Source organism: Eubalaena glacialis, chromosome 10 (genome assembly GCF_028564815.1).
Source record: "Eubalaena glacialis isolate mEubGla1 chromosome 10, mEubGla1.1.hap2.+ XY, whole genome shotgun sequence".
NCBI lineage: Eukaryota > Metazoa > Chordata > Mammalia > Artiodactyla > Balaenidae > Eubalaena > Eubalaena glacialis.
Genome location: NC_083725.1, coordinates 73,267,301 through 73,292,298, shown reverse-complemented (window position 1 = coordinate 73,292,298; position 24,998 = coordinate 73,267,301). Strand labels below are relative to the sequence as shown.

General features: G+C 41.5%; 1 protein-coding gene across 3 annotated transcripts in view; it reads right to left on the bottom strand.

Annotated features, from left to right (window-relative positions):
* The window catches only part of SYT9 (synaptotagmin 9), a 207,729-nt gene that overhangs the window by 65,387 nt on the left and 117,344 nt on the right, over positions 1-24,998 (bottom strand). For all 3 annotated transcript variants that reach the window (XM_061202940.1, XM_061202941.1, XM_061202939.1), the window contains exons 4-6: positions 5,251-5,371; positions 3,614-3,785; positions 1,356-1,485 (exon numbers count right to left, since the gene is read on the bottom strand). In XM_061202940.1, coding sequence (XP_061058923.1) covers positions 1,356-1,485; positions 3,614-3,785; positions 5,251-5,371 — 423 coding nt within the window. The remainder of the gene's footprint in view (positions 1-1,355; positions 1,486-3,613; positions 3,786-5,250; positions 5,372-24,998) is intronic.

Genomic DNA, 24,998 nt, shown 5'->3' with positions numbered 1-24,998 from the left:
GCTTCCCAAGAGCAGGAGGGACTAATCCTTCATGGACAAGCTCATCCAAGCGTGACACTTGCTTCCTTGGTGCCCCTGTAGCACTTGATGTAGATGATAATGCTTACGATTGTGCACTTCAGTGATTAACTTACACGCCATCCTCTCTCTTATGGTCTATAAGCTCTTCAAGGGAAGGAAAGGTTTCTTACATCTATATTTTCTCTAATACGGCATTTGACCCACAGAAATGTCACTTAGTGAATGCGATTTATTTCTGAGAGAATGAGTTAGTAAATAAAAAAGAGGGTGAGTCACTGAGTAAAGATGAATGGGGGAAGAATAAATGAAAAGGAAAGGATGGGGGGAGTGAGTGAATGAATGAGGGTGGGAGGCAGAACCATGGTCCACTGCCTCCAAGTATCCACTCTCTTCTTCTACCTTGCAACGAGAATCCTGCTTTTTCAGTTGGGCACATTGCCACCGACAAAAAGAATACACTTCCTACCCTCCCTTGCAACCATACATGTCTGTATGACTAAGTTCTGTGACTAATTTAAATGGAAGTAGCAGTGTTGCATAAGACATCAAGGAAAATCCTTTAAAAAGGAATGTGTGTGCTTTTGGCTCTTGTCTTCACCTTTCTTGGCCTGGAAGATATGTGATGGTTGGAGCTTAGCAGCCATGTTGCTCAATGAGGTGACCTCAAAACAAACAAACAAACAAACAAATACCTCACACCGGGACAAGGAAGCAGAAAGACAGAAGTCTAGATCTCTGTCAACCACAGAGCCACTTTAACAGCCTAGACAACCTTCCTAGACAACCTTCCTCTGGACCTTTTTTATGTAAGAGAGAAATAAATTTCCATTTCACTTGTTATTTTGTGGTTTGTTGACTTGGAGGTTTTTATCATATACAGTTGATACTAACCAGTTTGCCCAGAATCACAGGTTCATGCTACAGCCAGTCTCAGAATCCATGCTTCCTCTCTCCCAGTCTCAAGTTTTTTCTGATGCTAGCTGTAAGTCACTCTATGATGGCCTGGACCTCCACACTCACTCAGATCCTGCAGATGTCCTCCAAATGTCAACCCAAAGCCATAACATGAAATAAGAGAATCTTGATCTTTTTTGAAAACAATCAAAGTAACAGATGATCCCTGATCAATGTTCAAAACCTACCAGACTGGCAGGGAGCACAGACTCAATCTCAGATCGAATGCAATTCCCAACAAGCGGTCCCAGGAAATGCAACCAGGGAAACACATTGATGACCATAGACCCTGGTACACTCATATTTTTGGTGGCTCCTGCATTTCAACAGTAAAGCATTTATTCTTCTGCAAAGAGGAGCACATGGGAGTAGGGTCTTACCTCCACCAGGGAATGCCAGTGTGCAATGGGCTTGCGCGGATATGACAACATTTCACTCCAGTGGTCTCTGCCCAGCCTCTCAGCTTCATTGCCTACTTGACACACGCCGATGATCTCATTGTGACCTACACTGTGAAAATGGTGCACAATAGTTTTTTCCTTAAATTTTGGTATGTAAGAGCAGCAACTACTCAGTTAAACTGATAGAGGAATTAAGGAAGGGGTGGTCCTTTTCATTCCCTAATTTAAAACTACAGGCCAAGCTTAATAGCCACTAGGACTCGGGTTCCAATATTTCACTCGGGGCACACAGAGGAAGACCAGAATCTGGCCCTCACACAGCTCAGCTGTCGGAACACTGGCATGGCTTAGCTTGTTCGCAAGAACCTGTGTTGGAAGAACCCCCTGCTGCATGCAAAGGACGCCCCTTCTGGTTCTGGAACAAGGTTGACCTCAGGCCTCCAAATCCATGTAATGAGAAGGGGGCCATCTGAAACGAGTTTCTTGCACTAATGGCTGCTTCATTCCTGCAAGAGGGAACCAAGTACAGGTAAGGGAGAAGCTCTGAGTCTGTCAGCTGTAGCCTTGAGCTCACAAAGGGGGCAGAGTGGAGGAGGCTCCTGGGTCATCTTGCAACCCCTCTCTTTAGAGAACATGTTGTCTTTTTGTGCTCTTCCCTCCTTCCTTGCAAGCCCAGCTTTGCTTCTTTGACCCAACTTGAGTTCCCTACTGCAGAAATACTCAGCTCCTTTAATACTTAGCTAGTATTTCTGAAACATCCCTGGGTAGATCTCTGCCTTGGACCATTTCTTTTTTCCTTAACGGTTTTTGGTTAGAAGTCCTTTGCATATATCCAGAATGACATGGCCCATCCTTTAACTCTCTGGGATCCAAATTCACAGACTTCTTCTCTTTCTTTTTCCTTCCTACAAGGATGAGGGATTTTTCTCCTATTTGTGTCTAGGGAGCAAGGGGGAGACAAGGGTGGGGAAGCAGTGTGAAGGATATTGGATTCTATGCTCATTAAAATCAGTTGCATGCAGAAGCCCCATGAATTCTGCCGTGGATTTTTCCAGGCCAGATTCATGAGTTTACTGAGAATTAAATTGAAGCAGAGCTCACATAATCAGATTTGTCGATGCGGGAAACTTGGCAATAGCTTGAAAAATACTGGCCCAGCCTTCCACGGCTGGTGGGCAATGTCCCCTCCTGTGGCCCGACACTATTTGTGTTGTGTGTCATCCAGAGGAGACAAAATGAGGTCTACTGCCCAGCATGGGCTATCACACCCATGGGCAGCTGAGCCAACCCACGTGCTCCCTGGGTTGCAAGATGATTATGCTTCACCCAGGCATCTCTGGAAAGAGTGTTCAGGGCATTCAGGCTGCCTTACTGACATTTCAGGGGTCTGTGGGAAAATTTTCAGCTGCAAATAATATTGTAAGATATTAGAAGTCAGATTTTTTTTTTCTTTTTATAATTGTGCCCAGACCATGTGGGAGGTTTCCAATTAAAAACAGACTTTGCATTTCAGTCTAATGACTGGTTTAACATGTATAATTCCCTGTTGGTACTTCCTTTGCATATTAAAATGACTGTTTTTCAAATCTGTCCTTTAAATACACAATTGGCTACAATGCAGGCTATAAATATCTCTTCTGTGCTGTATTAATTAGAAAGTCGAGCATCTTATACATTTTAATGTACCCTGTCATCCATCCTGATTCTAGCATTTTCAAGGGAACATTTCTGTGTTTGCTTTCAGACTTAAGTGGATAGAAACGATCTTTATTAAACACATTGGTAGAAGAAAAAAAAAAAAAGAACGAAATTATGTATTTAGAAATGTTGATGGTCTGGCTAAAGTAATCATTCTGCTGTTTTGAGTGGAATCTTTCTGATAAAGGCCAGGTAGGATGGCCTGAGAGAAGATTAAGATCTGTGGGGTCACAGTTCTCTAAGCTGAGATTCTGGGGGATGTACAGGGATGGAGAGGGGAAGAAGTAGAGGAGGGAGGAGAATGGAGGAGGAGAAAGACAGAAGAAATGGGAGAGCTTAGAGGCACTTTGGTAATCTGACTCTACCGCATTGCTTGTAAAATGGTGACGCCTTGTCAATCAGCTCTCAGTGTGCTGCTCACCCGACTCTTCTCCTGTGGCTGCACTAAGACGCCAGCTAAGAATCCACGGCTGGCACCCCCCGTCCCCCAACCCTGGGCACAGTGGACTTGCAAGGAGAAACAGCTCTAGGCCTCTCACCGGTCATAATCCATGACCGCTACGGACAAGTAGATTTGGTCAATATTCTCGGGAGGGACGTCAAAGACTATGGCTTCGTTGTAAACAGGATTCAGAGTGTTCCTCTTGGTGGACGTTTTCCTCTTCTTCAATCGTCTGCCATCACACATCAATGAGACTTTCACGTAGGGATCTGTACAGGCCATGAGAAGCAGGGATACTGTGAGGATACATGCAGATTTAGGCCAGCAGTTTCGTCACGGCAGAGTTTCAAGGACCATGGTAGGCAGAACCCCTTTACCTGCCTGTGGACTGGAGTTGGAAGATTTTAATTAACACGATGTCTGGGCAGGGACTGGAGTTGGGATAATTAAGTCATTCATTCAGGAAAAAGCACAGGACTCTCTCCCCTCAAAATGAGTGGAATTTAAAAATAGTGTGAAAACATGTTACCGAATTAGATTAGGATTCAGGACCTGCTTGGCTGTCACAGGAAGGGAAATGCAAAGCCATTTCCAAAGCATGGGGAAACAGGCTGCAGGACCTGACTTGGAGCCACCTCGGGGAATCTTTTTCTAAAAACCAGGTCTTTAGGAAAGGGAGAAGCTAAATTCCTAGAGGACTGGGAAAACTTGGGGGGGGGGTTTCCTTCAGTGCAGGGGCCTCAAGCCCTAGAGTTGCCTGCAGTCGGGTTGCAAAGGGAGAAGCAGTTCAGCAGGGAGAGAAAGGACACAGGCTTGCTTGTGGTGCCATGCTGGGAAGGGGTGACCGGTGGCAAGGCTGGTCTCTGCTTCAGGTGGAGCTTTCCTGGTTTCACCTCACTATTCTGCTCAGTGGGGAGTCCTTCTTGCTTCACCTGCCTAACCATGTGTTGCTCTGACACCCATACACTGTCTGGGGGGACTTAGAGGGTCAGAAGGGGCCATATCTTTTTTTCTGCTTGAATAAAACACTGGCATCCAGGAAGCAAAATATATTGCATCTTTTGATTTCAGTGACCAAAAGCCAGTGAACTGGGGATTTTGCGACCGCATTTTGGGAGCCCCTGAAGAAGTGGCTTGTGAACTTGTATAAAAGGAACTGCATATCAGGGTATTTTCTGTTAGGGTTTAGAATTTAAGGCTACATGCTTGATTCACTGGAAAAACCAAACTGCATAGTTCACTGATGGACCTTTTATATAAGGATATTGGATATCAATCTTCTAAAAGCCTGAGTTGGTGATGATTGCTTGTATGTGAGGAAAGACCCAATTAGATAAGCTATATCAGCATGTGCAAACTGTAGGTCCAGTCCACAATTATGTGAAGGAGAAGACCTAAGAGAGAATAATGGTAATAATAATGAGAGCTAACACCGAGGAGCATTTAGTGTGTGCCAGGCACCGTTCTTAGGTGTCATATGTATTAACTCACTTAATCCTGTAACAACCGAAAGAGCCAGATACTATTATTGTCCTCATTTTTACAGATGGGGAATCTAAAGCCCAGAGAGATTAAGTGACTTGCCCAAGGTCACACAGCTATTAGATCTAGGACTAGGATTAAATTTAGGCAGTTTGGTTCCAAAGTCCACGCACTTTATTATTACTCTATTGGAAGCTTCATAACGTGCTACATAAGAACGTAGGAAGAAATCTGCATTTGAGATGGTCCCACCTGATGCTCCTGTTATGTCCATTGCCTTTAAATTCCTTGCTTTTATAATGGTAATGGTCAGCCTGCCAGCCGTGGGAAGATAGCAGAGGGAAAACATCAGCTCTCCAAGATCCACGTTGTCCTGTTGAGAGAGCACAAACTGAAGCATTAGAAAGTGCCTTCAGCCTGGTGCACACAGAAGCAGGGGCAGGGCAGCATTGCAAGGGACCGCACTGCTCCTTCGGCTCATCTCCCGGATGCCTGGTGCCCTTCCCCTTCACGTAATCAAGCAGATGAAGGAGAATAAATGCCTGCACCTCGGGAGCACCCTCCCTAAGGAAGCACACTCGTCTTTAAATGGCAGAGCTGTGGAGACCATCCAGGGTTCTGCCCCTCTATCCAGCTACCTGCAGCCCTGCACAGCATCACACAGGTCCCGCGGCCCCCAGCAGCCCCCAGAGCAGAAGCCCCCATAGCCTTAACTATCCCCTGCGGAGCCCGCCGTGTGGCTCCATTCATATCCCCATCACAACCACACAGAGCCCCCAGGACAAAGCTACACAAAGAGGTGCCCCACAGTGCTGGGCTGCCCCACTGGCAGCCCTAGACAGGCTCTGCACACAGCCCACCCATAGCCTTGTGCACTCTCAGACAGGTCTCCGTACAGCCCCTTGGAGACTCCCAACCCCCAGTTCCTACACAGCTTCCGCCACAGTTTTACCCACAGGCCTCACATAGCCCGCAAAGTCCTCCAGACAGTCACCGTCTATATGCATTCTTCCCCTATAGCTCCACACACCTCCCTACAGAGACGCCCCCCCACCCCAAGTTTGCTGCAATACCTCCGTACACTCCTGCAAACACTCCCCATCCCAGCACGCGCACGCGCACGAGCGCGCACACGCCCCTCCACCCACCAGAGCACCGCACGCAACCTGGTTACATGCAGCCTGTGCAGACCAGCACGTGGCTCCACTGGACCCTGCAAACACCTAGTTCCTACAGGGCTCTCGACGAAGACCCTGCAGCAGCTTGAGAGTGGCAGCCCGTGACAGCCCTGGACACCTGCCCAGCCCCTGCGCAGTCTCCAGGCAGGAAGAGATAGGTGGGGACCCAGACCCCGCAGGCCCCCGACGGCTGACCCCCCTGGCTCCCACTTTGCTGCAGCTCTTGCCTTCTCTCGATGTGTCTCTAAGAAGCCCCATTTCCTTCTGCTGGGGAAAACATCTCCTGGGGCAGTGTGCAGTCATTCAAGTAGGTCAGAAGACACAATTCTCTTTCTCCTTTTTAGCCCAGGGAAAGTATACCCAGAAAGGAAAAAAAAAAAAGCCAGTTCATTTAGTTTCAATTTCTGTGATACCTGAGGTTATCGAGCTGGGTGTGTGTGTCTAATTAATACAGTTTCATACTGACAATGCTCTGGGGAGTCCGGTTTTTGCCCTCAACATCCACAGCCTCCCCTCCCCTCCTTGATTCTCCAAGGATGCTACTATTTTTAGAAGCACCGATTCTGCTCTGTAAGGTCACCTCGCCCAACCTCCCTCCTTGACCGCTTCTGCAGGAGGATGAGGCGAAGGGAGTCTGTTTAGTCGCTAAGGCAGATGGATTGCTCTGTATCCTCGAGCTCTCCCTGCTTCATGTAAATAAATGACCTCTCCTCGCAAGCATGCCAGGCTCTTCTGGTTCCTGGAGCCCTAATATCAAGAGACCCAGGTAGCTGGGCCTTTCCCCCTGGGGTGAAGGTGTCACACGGGGCAGGTGCTGGACTGCTTTGTCCTCCCGGGTTCCCAACGGCAGGAGTAGGGTCTGCTGTTACTGAAGGATCTGACCCAGCTTCCTGCTGGTGGCGGAGGAGAAAGAGGAGCAACAGCTGTCCCCATAAGTTACCTTTTCCCCTCTATACTCCCTGGCCTATTCCTTTGCCCTTGGACCTTTCCTGTCTGCCTTAAGCAGAAAGGCCCAGACACATGTTCTTCTCAGAGGACGTTTCACTGCCCCTGGCTCAAGCCCCGTCTCCTCTCATCCTGCCCCAATAATCTTGGTTTTACAAAGTAAAACAGGAGCAACCAAAACCATGCCTAAGAAGTTTCATCATCATTTTTTCGGCATACAATTTCTGAGGGCCCACACTGCACAAGCTCTGTAGGGCTCAAGATGTGACGATGCAGTCCCTGCCCTCAAGACCAAGGCACATAACTGAATGTAATGTGTCAAGCTACTTTTGTCCTAAGTACATTTTTCCCCAACGTAAACCTCATTCATAAATATTTATATTATATTGCTGTTTGCTCACGAGTTAAAAGGGAAAAAAATTGCGCTTCAGATTTGGTTATATATTCAGAATATGAACTAGGGCAAAAGTCCACTTTCGTACTTAAAAAAAAAAACCCTGAGCAAATTAAAGAAAGGTTTATTAAGGGGAAAATGCTTGGTTTGATTTCCAAGTGTTTTAAAAATAAATCATTTAAAATTATCTAAATTATGAAAGTAAAAATGATAAAATTCAAATACAAAAGTTTTTAAGTATAATCGTAAAATATGTCCTTTTCTTATGTACATACCACCTAAGTCACTCCTTTCCCCAGAGTAACACTGTGGATAATCATGCACATTTTTCTTTTCATCCATCATCCATCCATCCATTCATTTATTCACTTATTCTTCTAACATTTGTTGTGGTTGTGGTTGCTGAACATTGCTCTCGTCCAGGTGCTGAGAGCTGTTTTTGCTGTGGTGAACAACAGGTGTGGTCCCCTGAGAAGTGATGGGCTTGCTGGGATACGGAACAGAAGTTGATGGCACCTAATGCTAACTCTGCTTTCTCCCCATCAGCTGATGCTGATTTGGGGTTAAGAATCTGTAGATCTTGATGTTTATAAACATTCCTTAATTCAGTGGTTCTCAACCAGGAGCAATTTTGCTCCCCTAGGGCACATTTGGCATTATTTTTAATTGTCACAACTGGGGAGGCAGTTGTGTTACTGACATCTAGTAGGTAGAGTCCAGGGATGCTGCTAAACATCTTACAATGCACAGGGAAGCCCCTCACTACAATGAATTATCTGGTCCAAAATGTCAATAGTGCCAAGGTTGAGAAACTGTCTTATACAGAAGTGCTTATATTGTTAGCAAAAATTTTTCCAGAATGCTGATAAAAGTCAAATATGAAAGAGTCGTGGAGTGTTTGGCTTCTTTTCCAGCTTGACAGAAATCAGATATGCAGAGGTGCCCTGGGGGGTACAAGGGGAAAGAAAATGTCATACAGAGAAATGCTTCATTTGCTCCTGCTTTGCGTGGCCAAGTTCCGTATTGTTGGCAAGATATATATGTAGGGAATTTATAGCAAGTGTGTGTGTGTGAATTCTCTACCTGCCAATCTGTAAACTCTTTCTGTGGTATGTTTGCCTGTAGTGGTCTATGATAGCTCTAGTTTTTGTGTAACTAGCGCACTTTTGCATTCCTGTTCTTGGGTTCTTCTGGTGAAGTCCTTACTAATTCCATGAAGTTCTAGAAGGGCTGCTGCAGGAATTCAGACTGACCAAAATATTCATGCCCCTGTCCATTATTGTCTGTTCAGGGATGAGTATGTAACCCAAGCAGGGAGTTTTAGAGTCTTCCCTGGGACTGAAAAAATCAATATTGAGAAAGAGAAATTTTCATTTTATTGGGGTTATTCACTGGAAAGATATGAAACTAGAATTGTTGTAAGGTTCTTGTACTGTATATACTATAAGTAGTATAATATCACTTTAAGTTAGGCTGTGTATATTAAAGACGTATACTATAAACCCAAAAGAAATGACTAAAATAATACAAGGATTTATAGTTAATAAGCCAACAAAAGAGATAAGATACATGCTTTAAAAATATTACGTTAATCCAAAAGAAGGCAGAAAAAATTGAAAAGGGAATAAGACCAGAAGAGACAAATATGATAGAAATAGAAAACAAATAGTAAGCTGGTAAATTTAAACTCAACTATTCCAATAATTACATTAAATATAAAAGATCTAAGCATCAAAATAAAAGCAAAGATTATCTAATTCAGTAAAATAGCAAGACCCAATATTATGCTCTCTACAAGACATTTAATTTAAATATAAAGATATAAGTATATGAAAAGTAAAAGAATAAAAAAAGATATGCTACACTAACACTAATAAAAAGAAATCTGCAGTGGTTAAAATAATATCACACAAAGTATAGGTAAGAGCAATGAATATTACCAGGGACAAAAAGGGTCATTTCACTATGATAAAGGGGTCAATTCATCAAAAGTACATAACAATTCTAAATATTTGTGCACTTTATAGCATACTGACAGAATACATGAAGCAAAAACTGATAGAATTGTGAGGATAAACAAGTTGTAGTCAGAGACTTGAATACTTGAACAATACTATTAACTAACTTGGCCTAAGGGCATTAAAGAAACACCCTACCACACAGCAATAGAATACACATTCTTTTCAAGTGTACCCAGAACACTGAACAAGATAGACCATATTATGGGCCACAAAACAAGTCTCGGGGCTTCCGTGGTGGCGCAGTGGTTGAGAATCTGCCTGCCAATGCAGGGGACACGGGTTCGAGCCCTGGTTTGGGAAGATCCCACATGCCGCGGAGCAACTAGGCCCGTGAGCCACAACTGCTGAGCCTGCGCGTCTGGAGCCTGTGCTCCGCAACAAGAGAGGCCGTGACAGTGAGAGGTCCGCGCACCACGATGAAGAGTGGCCCCCGCTTGCCGCAACTAGAGAAAGCCCTCGCACAGAAACGAAGACCCAACACAGCCAAAAATAAATAAATTAATTAAAAAAAAAACAAAAAAAAAACAAGTCTCAATTAAATATGAGAAGATTCAAAGTATATTTTCTGGTTGCAATGGAAATGAATTAGAAATCAATAACAAAAAGATATCTGCAAAATCTCTAAATATTTGGGAACTAAGTAACTTCTAAATAACCCATGGATCAAAAGGGAAATCAAAAGAGAAATTAGAAAGTATTTCGAACTAAACTGAAATGAAAAAACAACAAAAATTTGTGGATACAGCTAAAGCAGTACTCAGAGGGAAATTTATACCACTAAAGTGCTTATATTACACAAGGAGAAAAGTGTCAATTCACTGACCACCGCTTCCACTTCAAGAACCCAGCAAATAAAAACAAATTAAAAGCAAAATAAGCAGAAGAAAGGAAATAATAAATATTAGATAGAATAATGTAAAGATGTATATTTTAAATCATAGAGTAGCCACCTAAAGAACCAATAAGTACATGTAATCAGCCATTACTAGAGATAAACTGTAACCATAAAAATACTCAATTCAAAAAAAGGCAGGAAATAAAGAAGAAAAAAAGAAAGAAAGTACAGGTGGAACAAATAGAAAAGACATTTAAACACTACCATATTGATAATTACTTTAAATGTATATACCTGATAACTTCAATTGAAAGGACATAAATTTTCTGATAGGATCATAAAGCAAGACCCAACTACATATGCTGTCAACAGGAAATCCACTTAAAATATCATGACAGGGGACTTCCCTGGTGGTGCAGTGGTTAAGACTCCACGCTCCCAGTGCAGGGGGCCCAGGTTCAATCCTTGGTCCAGGAACTAGAGCCCACATGCATGCCACAACTAAGAGCTTGCACACCACAACTAAGGAGCCCGGGAACTGCAACTAAGGAGCCCGTCGGCCGCAACTAAGGAGCCCATGTGCCCAACTAAGGAGCTGGTGAGCTGCGACTAAGGAGCCTGCCTGCCTCAACTAAGACCCGGTGCAACCAAATAAATAAATTAACTAAAAAAAAAATCACGACAAAGATAGGTTTAAAGGAGGAAAAAATTAGGCCATGTAAACAAAGCTGGAGTGGATATATTAATATCAAGAAGATTTCAGAGCAAGGAATATTACCAGGGAGGAAGGGAATATTTCATTGACAAAGGCTAAAATCATCAAGAGGGCATAATCTTAAATGCATATGTTTCTAATAACAGAACTTCAAAATATATTAAACAAATCTGATGGAATTAAGAGGAGAAATAGGCAAACCCACAAGTGGAGTTAAGAGATTCCAACACTGCTCTATCGGTAATTCATTGAACAAGGAAGCAGAAAAGAAGTAAGGATATAAAAGACTTGAACAGTATTATTGACCAACCTGACGTAATTGATATTTACTCTACCTATTAATACTCCGTCAAACAACAGCAAAATGCACATTCTTTTCAAATATACACTAAACATTCAGCAAGATAAATCATATTCTGGGTCATTAAAAAATTCTCATTAAATCCAAAATGAATGAAACCATACAAAGCATGTTCTTTAACGATAATAAAATTAAAGTAGAATTCAGTCATAGATATCTGGAAAATCTCCAAATATTTGAAAATTAAACAATACTTTTCTAAATTACCTATAGATCAAAGAAAAAAACATAAGGGATATTAAAGATTATTTTGAACTGAATGGTAGTGGTTACATGACTATATACATGTGACAAAACTTGTACACTTAAAATTTGTTAATTTTATTGTATGTAAATTAATGGGGATTAAAAAATTCTGAAAAGACATTTTACAGAGGACTGTATTTTTGTCTTCTAGTTTTACTGTCCTGAATTCAGAGAATATGTCTTGATGGTTTTAACCACTGAAAAAATTATCCTATCCTATCCCATTCATTTGTGCTCAAATATGTCTGAAAATAATGCCTATGCTCTATTTGTAGGGGACATATTTCTATATGTCTATTAAATCAAGCTTGTTAATTTTGTATCCAAATCTTCTTCCTCTTGGCATTTATTATGATTTTGTCCTTTAAAATATGGTTTCTTCCCATTCTACTGTTTCACAGCCAAATTATTAGCAAACATTTAAACTATGGTTAAAATATTTATTTCTCTGCTCACTGCAGTTTCATAAAACCCATATCATCCCCAACTCTTAGATACATTTTTCATTTTCCTTGTGTATGTCCTTGAGTACTGTTTTTCCAGTGAGGGTTCACAGGTAGTTAAAGTAATCTTTATTATGCTCTAATTCTTTTTTTCTTTTTAAATAAATTTGTTTATTTATTTATTTATGGCTGCGTTGGGTCTTTGTTGCTATGCGCAGGCTTCCTCTAGTTGTGGCGAGCGGGGGCTACTCTTCGTTGTGGTGCGCAGGCTTCTCATTGCGGTGGCTTCTCTTGCTGCAGAGCACGGGCTCTAGGCACGTGGGTTTCAGTAGTTGTGGCACGTGGGCTCAGTAGTTGTGGCTCACAGGCTCTAGAGCGCAGGCTCAGTAGCTGTGGTGCACGGGCTTAGTTGCTCCGTGGCATGTGGTATCTTCCTGGACCAGGGCTCGAACCCATGTCCTCTGCATTGGCAGGCAGATTCTTGCCACCAGGGAAGTCCCTGTGCTCTAATTCTTAAAAGAAAGTTAGCTGGGCACAGAATTTAGGTTAAAATTACTTTACCTTAGAATCTTTTATTTTGTCAAAATATATTCTAGTACTTCATGTTCCAGCTAGGGTGTCTGATGCCATTCTTTTGTAGATTTTTTTCCCTCAAGGAGGTTTTAAGATTGTCTCTTTGTACTTTTACTTTGTACTTGTACCTTCTGAAATTTCCCCGAAAGGTACTGATATCTTGTTTTCACTGATTTTGCTTGGTCCTCAGTGATTGATGTTAATTGGAATTTTTTCTCTCTTGCTTTAATCTCTTTTTCTCCAGTGATCAGTTGATCTGTTTGTTTACTTTGGACCTTCTCTTTCATGATGTTGGTTTTCTAGGACATCCCTAATTGTCTTTATTTATAACTGAAGGGTCAAAGCAAGTCTTTTACAGCTCATCATTTTGTGAGGAGCCTCATGAGGGAGTGGAGGCAATCTCATATTTTAATCTGATATATATAACTGGACATTCTGAAGAATTATTCTTTAATACTACTTGCATGATAGTAACATCGCCAAAATTATTGAACTTTGGTTTTATAGTAGGTTACAAAAGTTAGGCAAAGAGAATCATTATCAACAGACTTTTGATACCCCAGTCTCCTCAATATTTTCTGAGTACCACTGTACTGGGGGGTCCTCAAGACCACCCTTAGGTCTGATGATTCATGAGAAGGATGCACAGGACCCAAAAAGCTGTTCTACTCATAGTTACGGTTTATTACAACAAAAGGACACAGATTTAAATCAGCAAAGAAAAAAAATTACATAGGGTGGAGTCCAGGAGAAACCAGGCATGAGTTTCCAATTGCCCTTTTCCAGTGGAGTCACACAGATAGCACTTAGTTCTCCCAGCAGTGATGTGTGACAACATATACAAAGTATCACCAACCAGGGAAGCTCACCTAAACCTTGATGCCCAAGGTTCTTACTGTGCGTGGTACGGAGTACCCACATGACTAACCTTAGCTGGTCAGTCTTTACTCCCTTCATCAGAGGGGGATCAGCATAGCCCAGAGCCCTAGGTGAACAAAAACAAGTGTCCATCATAAATCACATCATTAGCAAAAAATATTTGGTGTGGTCCAAGGTCTGTTATATAAAGAACTCCTATCAGTCAGGATATTCTAAGGGCTTAGAGGTTATCTTTCAGTCAAGGACTAGTCCTTTCTTTGGAATGTGAAGGGTTTAGGCACCCCAAGCTTGCTAAGTCAATCCTTTACTATACATACACCATGCCCTTATTTCAGCTTGCCTTTTCACACACATTTTCCTGTACTGAAAAGGGGAGAAGTGGTTGTGGTCCATACACTTGTGTACCTAACCATCACACATTCTCACACAGAGGTAAACAGCTGATGTCATAGAAGACATCCGGAAGGAGGTTAGTTAACTGCAGGGCGTGGCAGAGATGTTAGATAGGATGAGAGCTGACCATAATGCAATTAAGCTAGAACTCTGTAATAAAAAGATAATTAGAGGGTTTCTATATGTTTGGAAACTAAGAAATACACTTCCAAATAAACCATGGTTCCAAATAAAAATCACAATGAAAATTAGAAATATATTGAACTGGATGATAATAAAAATTATACATTTCAAAATATGTGGAATGCTGTGATATTGTGATTTATAATAAGAAATATATATATTTGGTTTTCTTCCCTTTTCCTGACACAGGGTTCCTGACACCCTTGTAAATTCCTAAGTGATAAGAGTACTAGGAGCATCTTTTGTTCCAGTGAGGCAACTGACGGGGTGCTCCTTGATGGCTTCTGGATGGGAACTGGTCACCAAAAAGACCAAGCCATGATTAGAAGCTTGAAATTTTCAGCACCAGCCTCCATTCTCCAGAGATGGGAGAGGGCTGGAAATGAAGTTAATAATTGACCATGCCTACATGAGAAAGCCCCCATAAAATATCAAAAGTATTTGTTCCAAAGAGCTTCCAGGTTGGTGAACACATCCATATACCAGGAAGGTGACACACCCGCAACTCCATGGAGACAGAAGCTCCTGTGCTCAGGACCCTCCCAGACCTCACCCTACGCATCTCTGTTCATCTGTATCCTTTATCACATCTTTTAATGGACTGGTAAAGCAAGTAAATGTTTCCCTGAGTTCTGTGAGCTGTTCTGGCAAATAATCGAATCCAAGGAGGAGGTCATGGGAACCTCTGATCTGTAGCCAAGTTGGACAGAAATTGTGGGTAACCTGGGGACCTGCTACTTGTGACTGGCATCTGAAGCAAGGGGCAGTGTCATGGGACTGAGTCCTTAATAAGGTAGATAGTGTCAGAATTGCAGGACACCCAGCTGGTCTCGCAGAATTGCTTGGTATAGGAATAACCCCAACATGTTTGGTGTCAGAAGTGCTGTGAGTGTGGTAGGAGTATGAGAGTAAAAGAGAAACACACAGGACCCACACAAATGCTTAAAAATCGGATTAAGGGAAAAACTTTTTAGCTTTAAACACATAACATGGAACAAAATAAGGCTGATTAACAGTGATCAAAGCATCTATCTAAAGAACTTGGAAAAAGAACAACAAATTAAACCCAAAGTAAGTAGAAGGAAGGAAATAATAAATTTAAGAGCAGAAATTAATGAAATAGAAAACAAATATATTAAAGAAAATCAACGAAGCCAAAAGTTAGCTTTGGAAAGGCTAATAAAAACTGCTAACCTTTGTTAAAACAGATAAAAAAGAGGGGGCAAGAGAGAAAAGGCAAAAATAACCATGTCATTGTTGAAATGCAACACAACTATGGATCTTTACTAAAAGCATTAAAAAGAGAATAAAAAGATTTTATAAACAACTTTACGCCCACAGATGTTAAAAATTAGACACAATGTACACGTTTTTCAAAACACAAAACATAAACTCTATATAAGAAGAATTAAAGACTCCAAATTTCTATGGCTCATTAAAAAAATTGAATCTGTAATTAAACACCTCACCATAAAGAAAATTTCTGGCTCAGTTGGGTTCACTGGTGAATTCTATTAAAGTTTTATGGAACAAATACAGCCAATATTATGCAAACACTTTTAGAGAAGAGAAAAAACACCCCAATTTATTTTTTGAAGATATATTTTGGGTACCAAAATTGGAGGCAGCCATTACAAGAAAGGCAAAATTATAGACCAATTTCACCTATGAAGTGAGATTTTTTAAAAACTGAACAAAATATTAGAAAACTGAATGCAGAAAAACATGAAAATGATAATATATTACTCGCATATGTTTTATCTCAAGTTCATAAGGTTAATTTAACATATGAAGTTTTAAAAATATAATTGCCCATAGTAACATAATAAAGAGGAAAAGTCATATAATTATCTAAGTGAATGTAGAAAAATATGATAAAAATCAAGCATCTATTTATGATAAGAGTTTTTAACAAACCAGATATGGAAGAGGAATTGGCTTATCTGATGGAGGGCCTCTAAAAACAAGGCTGCAGCATTGGTGTACGTACTGGTGAAATGTGAAAAGCTTCCCAATTAACATAAGAAATAAGACACATTACTATTTCTATTCTACACTGTACTTGAGGTCCTAGCTAGGGAAAGAAGGTATGAAAAAGAAATAAAAGGTATAAAGTTTTGACATGAAGAATTCATTCTGTCATTTATTGTTATATGATGCTCTGTGTAAAGAAATTTTAAAAAACCTGGGGAATTCCCTGGAGGTCCAGTGGTTAGGACTCTGCACTTTCACTGCCAAGGGCCTGGGTTCGATCCCTGGCTGGGGAACTAAGATCCCACAAGCCGTGCGGCGTGGCAAAAAAAAAAAAAAAGAAAAGAAAATTTTAAAACCTACAGATAAATTATTACAATTAATAAGCATGTTTCTTGATGACTGGTAGATTGATGGATATGAGATAAGTAAAAAAAATAGATTTCATTTTTATATACCAGAAAAAACAGGTTAAAAAAAAAATAGAAAAAAACCCTCACTTAAAACAGCATCAGAAAACATCAAAACCTTGGAATAAATTTACCCCAAAATGTCCACTATTTCTTTATGGAAAAAAGATAAAGCATTATTGAGTAAAGTTAAGGAAGGTCTAAATAAATGAAGAGATATACCATGTTCACAGATTGGAAGAACTCAATATTATACAGATATTCTCCAAACTGATCTACAGGCTAAATGTAATTCCAATCAGATTACAATTTGACAAACTGATTTTAAATTTAATTTGGACATGCAAAGTGCCTAGAGCAGTCAAGATTCTCTTGAAGAAGAACAAATTGGGAGATCTTACTCTACTGGATAGGAAAACTTAACTAGAATGCTACTGGACTAGTGTAGTATTTGTGCAGGGCAAATAAACCCATGGAGTTGTATAGAGAGCTCAGAAACTGACTCATGCACGTATGGACATTTGTCTTATGTACCGATTCTCTTCATTTGCCTCTCCACCCACTCCCTGCTCTATGCCCTTAAAGGCTGTCCTCTACAGAAAGAAATAAAATCTGATGTATTTATTAAGAGACTTAAACATCTGACAGAGTTTGGGACAAGTTACTGATAGGCACATGAACATACACACCCACACACAGCAAATAAAACCAAGATAATTCATCTGTTGGTTATTCATTCAACAAACATTGATGGAATGCAATTATTTGCCAGGTACTCTTCGGGGTGCTGGGAATCCATCAGCAAAACACAGGCAAAAGTCGTTTGCCATCCTAAGTGTCCATCAACAGATGAATGGATAAAGAAGATGTGGCACATATATACAATGGAATACTACTCAGCCATAAAAAGAAACGAAATTGAGTTATTTGTAGTGAGGTGGATGGACCTAGAGTCTGTCATACACAGTGAAGTAAGTCAGAAAGAGAAAAACAAATACAGTATGCTAACACATATATATGGAATCTAAGGAAAAAAAAAAAAAAAAAAAGGTCATGAAGAACCTAGGGGTAAGATGGGAATAAAGACACAGACCTACTAGAGAATGGACTTGAGGATATGGGGAGGGGGAAGGGTAAGATGTGACAAAGAGAGAGAGTGGCATGGACATATATACACCACCAAACGTAAAATAGATAGCTAGTGGGAAGCAGCTGCATAGCACAGGGAGATCAGCTCGGTGGTTTGTGACCACCTAGAGGGGTGGGATAGGGAGGGTGGGAGGGAGGGAGACGCAAGAGGGAAGAGATATGGGAACATATGTATATGTATAACTGACTCACTTTGTTACAAAGCAGAAACTAACACACCATTGTAAAGCAATTATACTACAATAAAGATGTTAAAAATAATAATAATAAGAAAAATACAGTGGTGGAGGGATGCTCTTAGCAAAAAAAAAAAAAAAAAAGTAGTTTGCCATCATGAGTCATATTTCTTATGTGTGAAGCTTGATAATGAGCAACATAAATTATATACAGATACACACACGTATATATACACATATATACATACACATAAATACACATATAATAACACATGTATAATAAAATACAGAGAAGAAAAAAGTCGAGAAAAGGGATTAAGTAGTGTTGAGGAGTTAAATAAAATGTTAAGTGGGAAGACGTCACAAGAGAGTGCCTTTTTGAGTGAGGACCTGGAGAAACAAGGTGAGAAAGCCAGTGATGCGGCTAACTGGAGGAGATTCCACGCAGACCAAGGAGCAAGTGCAGATGCCCTGAGGTGGGAGTGTACCTGCTATGTCTGCGGAAGGGCAAGGAGATAGTGAGAAAGGCAGAGAGTAACAGTGGTCAGGTCATAGAGGTTGTGAGGGACCAGATCATTCAGGTTACCAAAAGAATTGTGGCTTATGCTCTGAGTGGGAATGGAAGTCATTAAAAGGATTGAAGCAGTAAAGTAGCACAATGTGACTAACAGGATCACTCAGGCTCCTGTGTTGAGAATAGTCTGAGGGGACAAGGGCAGCAGCAGGGCCATCAGTTAGGAGATTACTGCAACGAACCTTGTGAGAGGTGATGTGGCTTGGTCCAGAGAATGCAGTGGTGAGAGGTCATCAAGTTTTGAAGATGAAACAACAGGATTTTCTAATAGATTAAATGATAGAAAGAGAGTAGTCAAGGATGATTCCAGTATATTTGGCCTGAGTTAATGAAAAGGTGGAACTGCCATTAACCCTCATTTCCAAATGGTGAGGGAGAAGGCACTGGGCTATGGGAGAGACCAAGAACTCAGTTCTGCATGCGTTTTATGTACAATCCAAATGGGGATGTCAGGTAGCCAATTAGATATGAGTATGGAGATCAGGGGGAAGAGCCAGGCTAGAGATACAAATGACCAACTCCTGGGGGAACAAAGAATGTAATCACACTACACCGTTCAGCTATAAGCTAAGTTTATGCAATAATGATATAGATATGAATAACTATCTCTACAAATTTATGATATCACTATTTTGAGAAGATGGAGGAGGATAGTGTGTGTTTGTGCAGTGCATTTATGAGCTAAATCTTCAACTTCCACAATAAAATTAAATAGAAATCTAAAACTAAAAATAAATAAAATAGATCATTGAAAAAATATAGAGGTATACTTTGAAATAAACAGTTGAAAGTATGTGCTTGGAAGAGTGGGAATTGAGGCTGGGGGTATAAAACATAAAGAGGACTTGTTATTTAAAAGCCCTGAAACCTGGACATATAGTACAACAGAGTGAAGCTGAGTTCAAGTCTTAGTGCCTCCCTGTTATTAATGCAACCTTAGATAAGCTACATAATTTCTCAGTTTCTCAGTTCTCTGCTCTCAGTTTCCTCATTTGGAAACTAGAATTAATATCTAAAGCTTAGGGCTGTTAAAAAGATTAAATGAGAAAACCTGCATCTGCAGTAAATATGAGGTGGCTATTATTACTACAATTGATTACATGTTTCTCACTCTCACTGGCCTCTGTACTCTTCCAGGGGAAGTCCCATTTATCCATCTCTCCTAGTGGCTGACACTTAGGGGTAGCTTAGTCAGTATTTCTTGAATTGATGCACAAATGAAGAGGAGGTGCAAGGGCTCTTGGACATCTGCTGGAGCCCCAGTAGCCTAGCTTCCTCGAGACTTTGGGTCAAATTTCCAGGAAGCCACCAAGCTATGGGACATTTGGTCACCACCCACCCTGATATTCCCCAGCACTACTGACTCACTGAGAAATCCTGTTCTCACAGAGACTCTTACAAAAACAAAATCCCTTGCAAGATAAAGCAGCAAGAAATCATTATTTATCAAGCGGAGAGGAAATCCCAGTTGCAGCATTTCCCTTTAGTGTCATTAATTCTCACTGTAACAATGACACTGATGGCCCAAACCTGGCCCACCTGTAACATGGGAGCTGGTAACGATTTGGTCGTTCAGTTTTCCCAGAAACTCCAACTGTATTCCTGATGCTTGCCCCAGACATGACAAAATTGGCAAAAACACCTCTTTTCAGTGACAGATCCTACCAATAATTAGCATGCACTGTTAAAGTAACTGTTGATTGCACTTTATTTATAGATATTAACATGATTAATTGCACTGGAAGTGTTCCTGGAGGATGACGCTCTCTGAGCCGGTGCTGGGGCACGAGTGAACCCCTCAGCCCTCACAGGGGACTGGGAGAGGATTGCCATCAGCTCACTCCTTTTCCTTTTCTGAATCACTCCCTCAAATGATTCTAGATCTAATTCCATAGGACTGGCCCTACATTAGAAAGTATTACTCTGACTAATGATATGCTCAGCTAGGAATGGACAGGAGAATAACATCCCATACATGTAAAGCACTTTACGGCTGACCAAAAAGATAGTGATTCACATCACTATCTTATCTGATCTTACCCAGTTCCCTGGCTTAAAATGCCACTTACGTATGGACAACTCTAACATTTATATCTTCATCCCAGCCTCTTCCCTGCATTATAAACTCATATACCCAAGTGCTTTCTTTAGATGTCTAGTTAATTGTCTAATAGGCATCTCAATCTTAGTATTTCAAAAATGGAGCTGATTTCCTTCTCCTGCCCCCAGACTTCCTACCCGTCTTTTTCATCTCAGTTTGGTAAACACATCTTCCCAGAAGCTCCCCAAATCTGGCAGTCATCAAATTTACACTCCTCTTCTCTTACCCTCCCACATCTGCAAGTCATGTTATTTTTCCCTTCAAAAATATCTAGAGTCTGTCCAATTTTCTCCATCTCTATGCTGCTACCCTATTCCAAAACACCATCACCCCTCTCATGTAACTCCTGCAGAACCATGAAGACAAAAGGAGAAGTGAGTCCATGAGTCAGGATGGCTGCTATGATATGCTCATATCATATGATGCTATATGGCTCACAGCTGCTCAAGCTGGAAGGAAGCCTCCCTGCTTGCTCACATATCTTCATGCTTCATGCCCTGCAACATGACTGAGTCTGGGATTCCCAGTCTGGACTGGTGCACTGGTGAGGACTCAGAGGACTGGTTCCACCTGTGGAGGGGACATCGTGCACGGTTCCTGACCTCCCCACATGATTGGGGCTTCCCCTCAGAGGCTTCTAAGAGTATGACCTATGGGCTGGAGAGCTCCCACACAACTCTACTACACAAGAAGCCAGCGGCTGTGTCCTAGAATGGCAAACGCAGATAGCATTGATGATAATAATAACAGAAAGAAGAGGAAATTTCCTGGCGGTCCAATGGTTAGGGCTCCGTGCTCTCACTGCTGAGGGCCCGGGTTCAATCCCTGGTCGGGGAACTAAGATGCCACAAACCGTGCAGTGCAGCAAAAACAAACAAACAACAACAACAACAACGAAAACTACAAAGAAGAACTTAATGGTAATAAGAATGATAACAGCGCAATCTGAGCAACTTCTTTGCCTTCCTGTAAAAAAGAAGTGGCTTTGGCTGGTCTGGAATGACAGGACGGCTGGTTTTACCCTGCTGAGATTTGAGCATTTCATATTTCAAAACACTACCCAACACAGCCAGGGAAGAAGTGGTGCCCTTGGCAGACACGCTCTTCTGTGACATACTCAGCCAACCATGTCTCACCGAGGGCTTTCTCGGTGCTCAGCTTTTCTTAGCGCTAGACGGTAAAGGGAAAGCTTGGCGACTGGCTTGTGCCCCATAGGAACTGACCGCCTAGGATGACAGGCAGCGCTTCACCACAGGCTGTGGCCAGGGCCTTACCAGGCAAAGAGGAAGAACACAGACCCAAGAGTAGAGGGCTGTGCCCTTTTCCTGGGAAAGTAAGTTTGCTGCTCATCTCAGAAATGGTATCAGGATTAATTATTTTAAAAGTATTGTTCCGAAGGCCCTAAAAACATCCTTGAGTCTTCATGGGTTCATTAAAAGCAGGTGATAATAGACTAACATCACTTCCTTTTTTGATTTGGGTTATTTGACTCACGTATCATGGCACTCTTGTAGGTGCAGTAAATGTGGACCTCGGCCCAGCATCTGGTAAGCTCTCTCCTCATCTCCTCATGGATGATCTGGATGAATTTAGGCTAGATGACAGTAAAACATGGCAAATTCATATCCAGTTGGACAACCATACGTAAAGGTGCTGACTATGATTCAACAACTTGGGTATTATCCAGTTCTGTGACTTTATCAATAACTTAGAAGAAGACAGAATTTGAGCATGACACAGTAGGTAGGCATAATGAGTACACTGGACTCCAGAATCAAGATCCATAAAAATCCTGACAGGTAGGTGAGATGGCTAAAGCCTAACAATATGTATTTATCAAGATCAATTATTTCAGTGCCTAAAAAGTCAATAGTGCAACCTCTGAAGTAGATGCAACCTAACACATGTGAAAGCAAAAGGCTTTATGGTTTAATCTTGTTTTGAATCAAAATGTGATATAGCTACCAGAAACTAATTTTGCTTTAGGCTGCATCAATAGAGATACAGTCTAGGGAGGGAGGTTATACACCAGCCACAGCACACCCGAAACCTGAATTCTGTTCTGGGCATCTCCATTTTAGAGATATGTTATCACCTGGAAGATGGTGAGAAGGGCGACCACCATGGGAGGGGGTCAGGATGACATGAGGAACGATGAGGAACTGTTAAGCTTTCAGGAAAAGATTCAAGAAAGATGAGATTCTTGTTAGCACATATTTGAAGTGGGGTCACATAGAAGAGGGACTAAACTTGTTCTTAATGCTTCCAAGGTTTAGAACCAGGGCCAACAAGGGGAAGACACAGGAAGACTTAGAATATTCTCCTCTATCACAGTCCACAGTCTGTTTGTCTCTGAAGGAGGCAAATTCCCTGTCTGTTCAGCTGGTGTCTCTGCTTTAGAGAGGAACGGAGTGGTTGGAAAATGTAAAGCCTTTCCCGGCCCTGACATGCTGCAGTTCCCTGATCTCAGACATCAGCTGGTAGGCAAGAGGAGACAATCAAGTTCTGGAGCAAGGCAACTGTGTTGTCAGAAGTGTGATGAAGGAGATAGGATTTGGTGGCGTGTGCAATTGTGTTTGAGGGGAAGATGTGGAGAGACTAGGAGGTCAGAAATGGTGAGGGCTGTTGACTAAAAATGCTTAATTCAGCACCTTAGGAACATGTATACTTTAAAAGGAGACACGGGAAACAGGAGGTGAATTCCAAATCTTGGTGCAACAAGCACAAGAATTTTGCGTATCAGAGTCTTGATGAGACTTCTTCTTTCTCAACACGCTGCCCTAATAAATTCTTCTAGATTCACACATGATTTTTTTCATACTCCTATTTTCCCAGGGAGCATGTCTTGTCAAAGACTGTCCTCAGTGAAAACAAAGACAGCAAATTTCAAAAGTTAAAGGGCTACAGAAAAGGCTTTAGTATTTAATTTGAAGGTAAAATAACCTACTCTGAAAAGACATTTTATAGATCCATCAATCCTTAATAGAGAAAAAAAGGAACTGGAGATTAAAATTTGTTCTTCTCTTAAGAAAAAATACCATTTGGGAATATGAGAGCACCCTTAGAAACTTGGGCATTGTGTGGTAGCTCTGGCTGCTACAATGTGTTTCACTGGCTTTCGAAGAAAAAAAACCATTAAGATGTGTTGGAAATAATTATGAATTCACCGGGGATTCTAAGCATCTTTGTCATCCTGAACATCTCCATCAAAACTAAGAATAGTTTAGGGGAGACAGGAGGATGAGATTTTCTAGGAAAGATGCCCTCTAAAGAGAAGTATAACAGTCAGTGAATTAAACCAACAAGCTCAGTGGAATGAACAATCATAAAGAAAAACACATTAATTTTATTCTACCATGGATGGAGACCTGTTCCACAGATAATCCCAGGACACAGGGCGTTTTTAACCTTATATTGGAGACAAGTGCTAGGATTCCACTTCTCTTCTGTCCACATGAACTGTTCCTCCATCCCTATTACCACTCTTAGAGCTTAGTACATGGGTCACCAAGCCATTTCATTTGACCTCCAAAATGTGTCTTGATTACAACTCTTCCTATCTGCCTTGGTCTCTGAAAGATTACTCGGGGGTAATTCTACCTCTTCCAATCCATCCTTCACATAAACACAGATCTGACCATTTTGTTTCCTTGCTTAAATCCTTTAATAGATCCCAGATGCTTTTAGGTTCAAATGTGAATCTCTTAGCATATCCTATGAAAGACAACTTCTCCAGCCGCCGTCCTGTTATTTCTCCTACCTAACATGTCCAATTCTCCAATCAGTCTGAACTAGTCTTTACTCCCTACACATACCTTACCCTTTCATTCCTTTGTGTGCTCTTTCTTCTTCCTGAGCAACTCTGCTCACTTCTCTGCTGGAAAAATGGTTTTTTTGAGTCTTTGGAGACCCAGCTTACAAGTTATCCCTTCTGTGCAGCCTTCATGTCTCTCCAACCCTGTGCTCTCTGCTCTGGCAGCCCTTTGTCCACATTTCTATTACTACATGAAATTAGAGATATTTGTTTTAGACGATGAGGTGCTGAAGGCAGGAGCTATATTTTCTTCCTTTTGGCACTTTTATCTGGGGCCCTGGCCATTTCACAGAAGAGAACCCTGGGTCAGAAAGGTTAAGTAACCTTCCCAAGGTCACACAGCTAGCTAGTGCTGGAGCCACACCCCAGGCAGGCAGCTTGACTGCAGAGCCTACAGCACTCCCAAGTGGGGAGCCCTTGCATAGCTCAAGAGAATCTTAGGGGATGGGGAAGGGGATGGTGGCCAAATTCTCTTTTTTGTGTGTGGTGGAGACTTGAGGAAGCTTGGAGTTGCTGAGCTGGGAACTACAAGCCTCCAGATCCTTCCCTTGGCCACACATTTCCACCCTCAGGGCTGACCTTCTCACACCTTTCATCAGCAGGAACTTGCTTTTGCCTTTGCAGCTAGAGGGGAAAAGA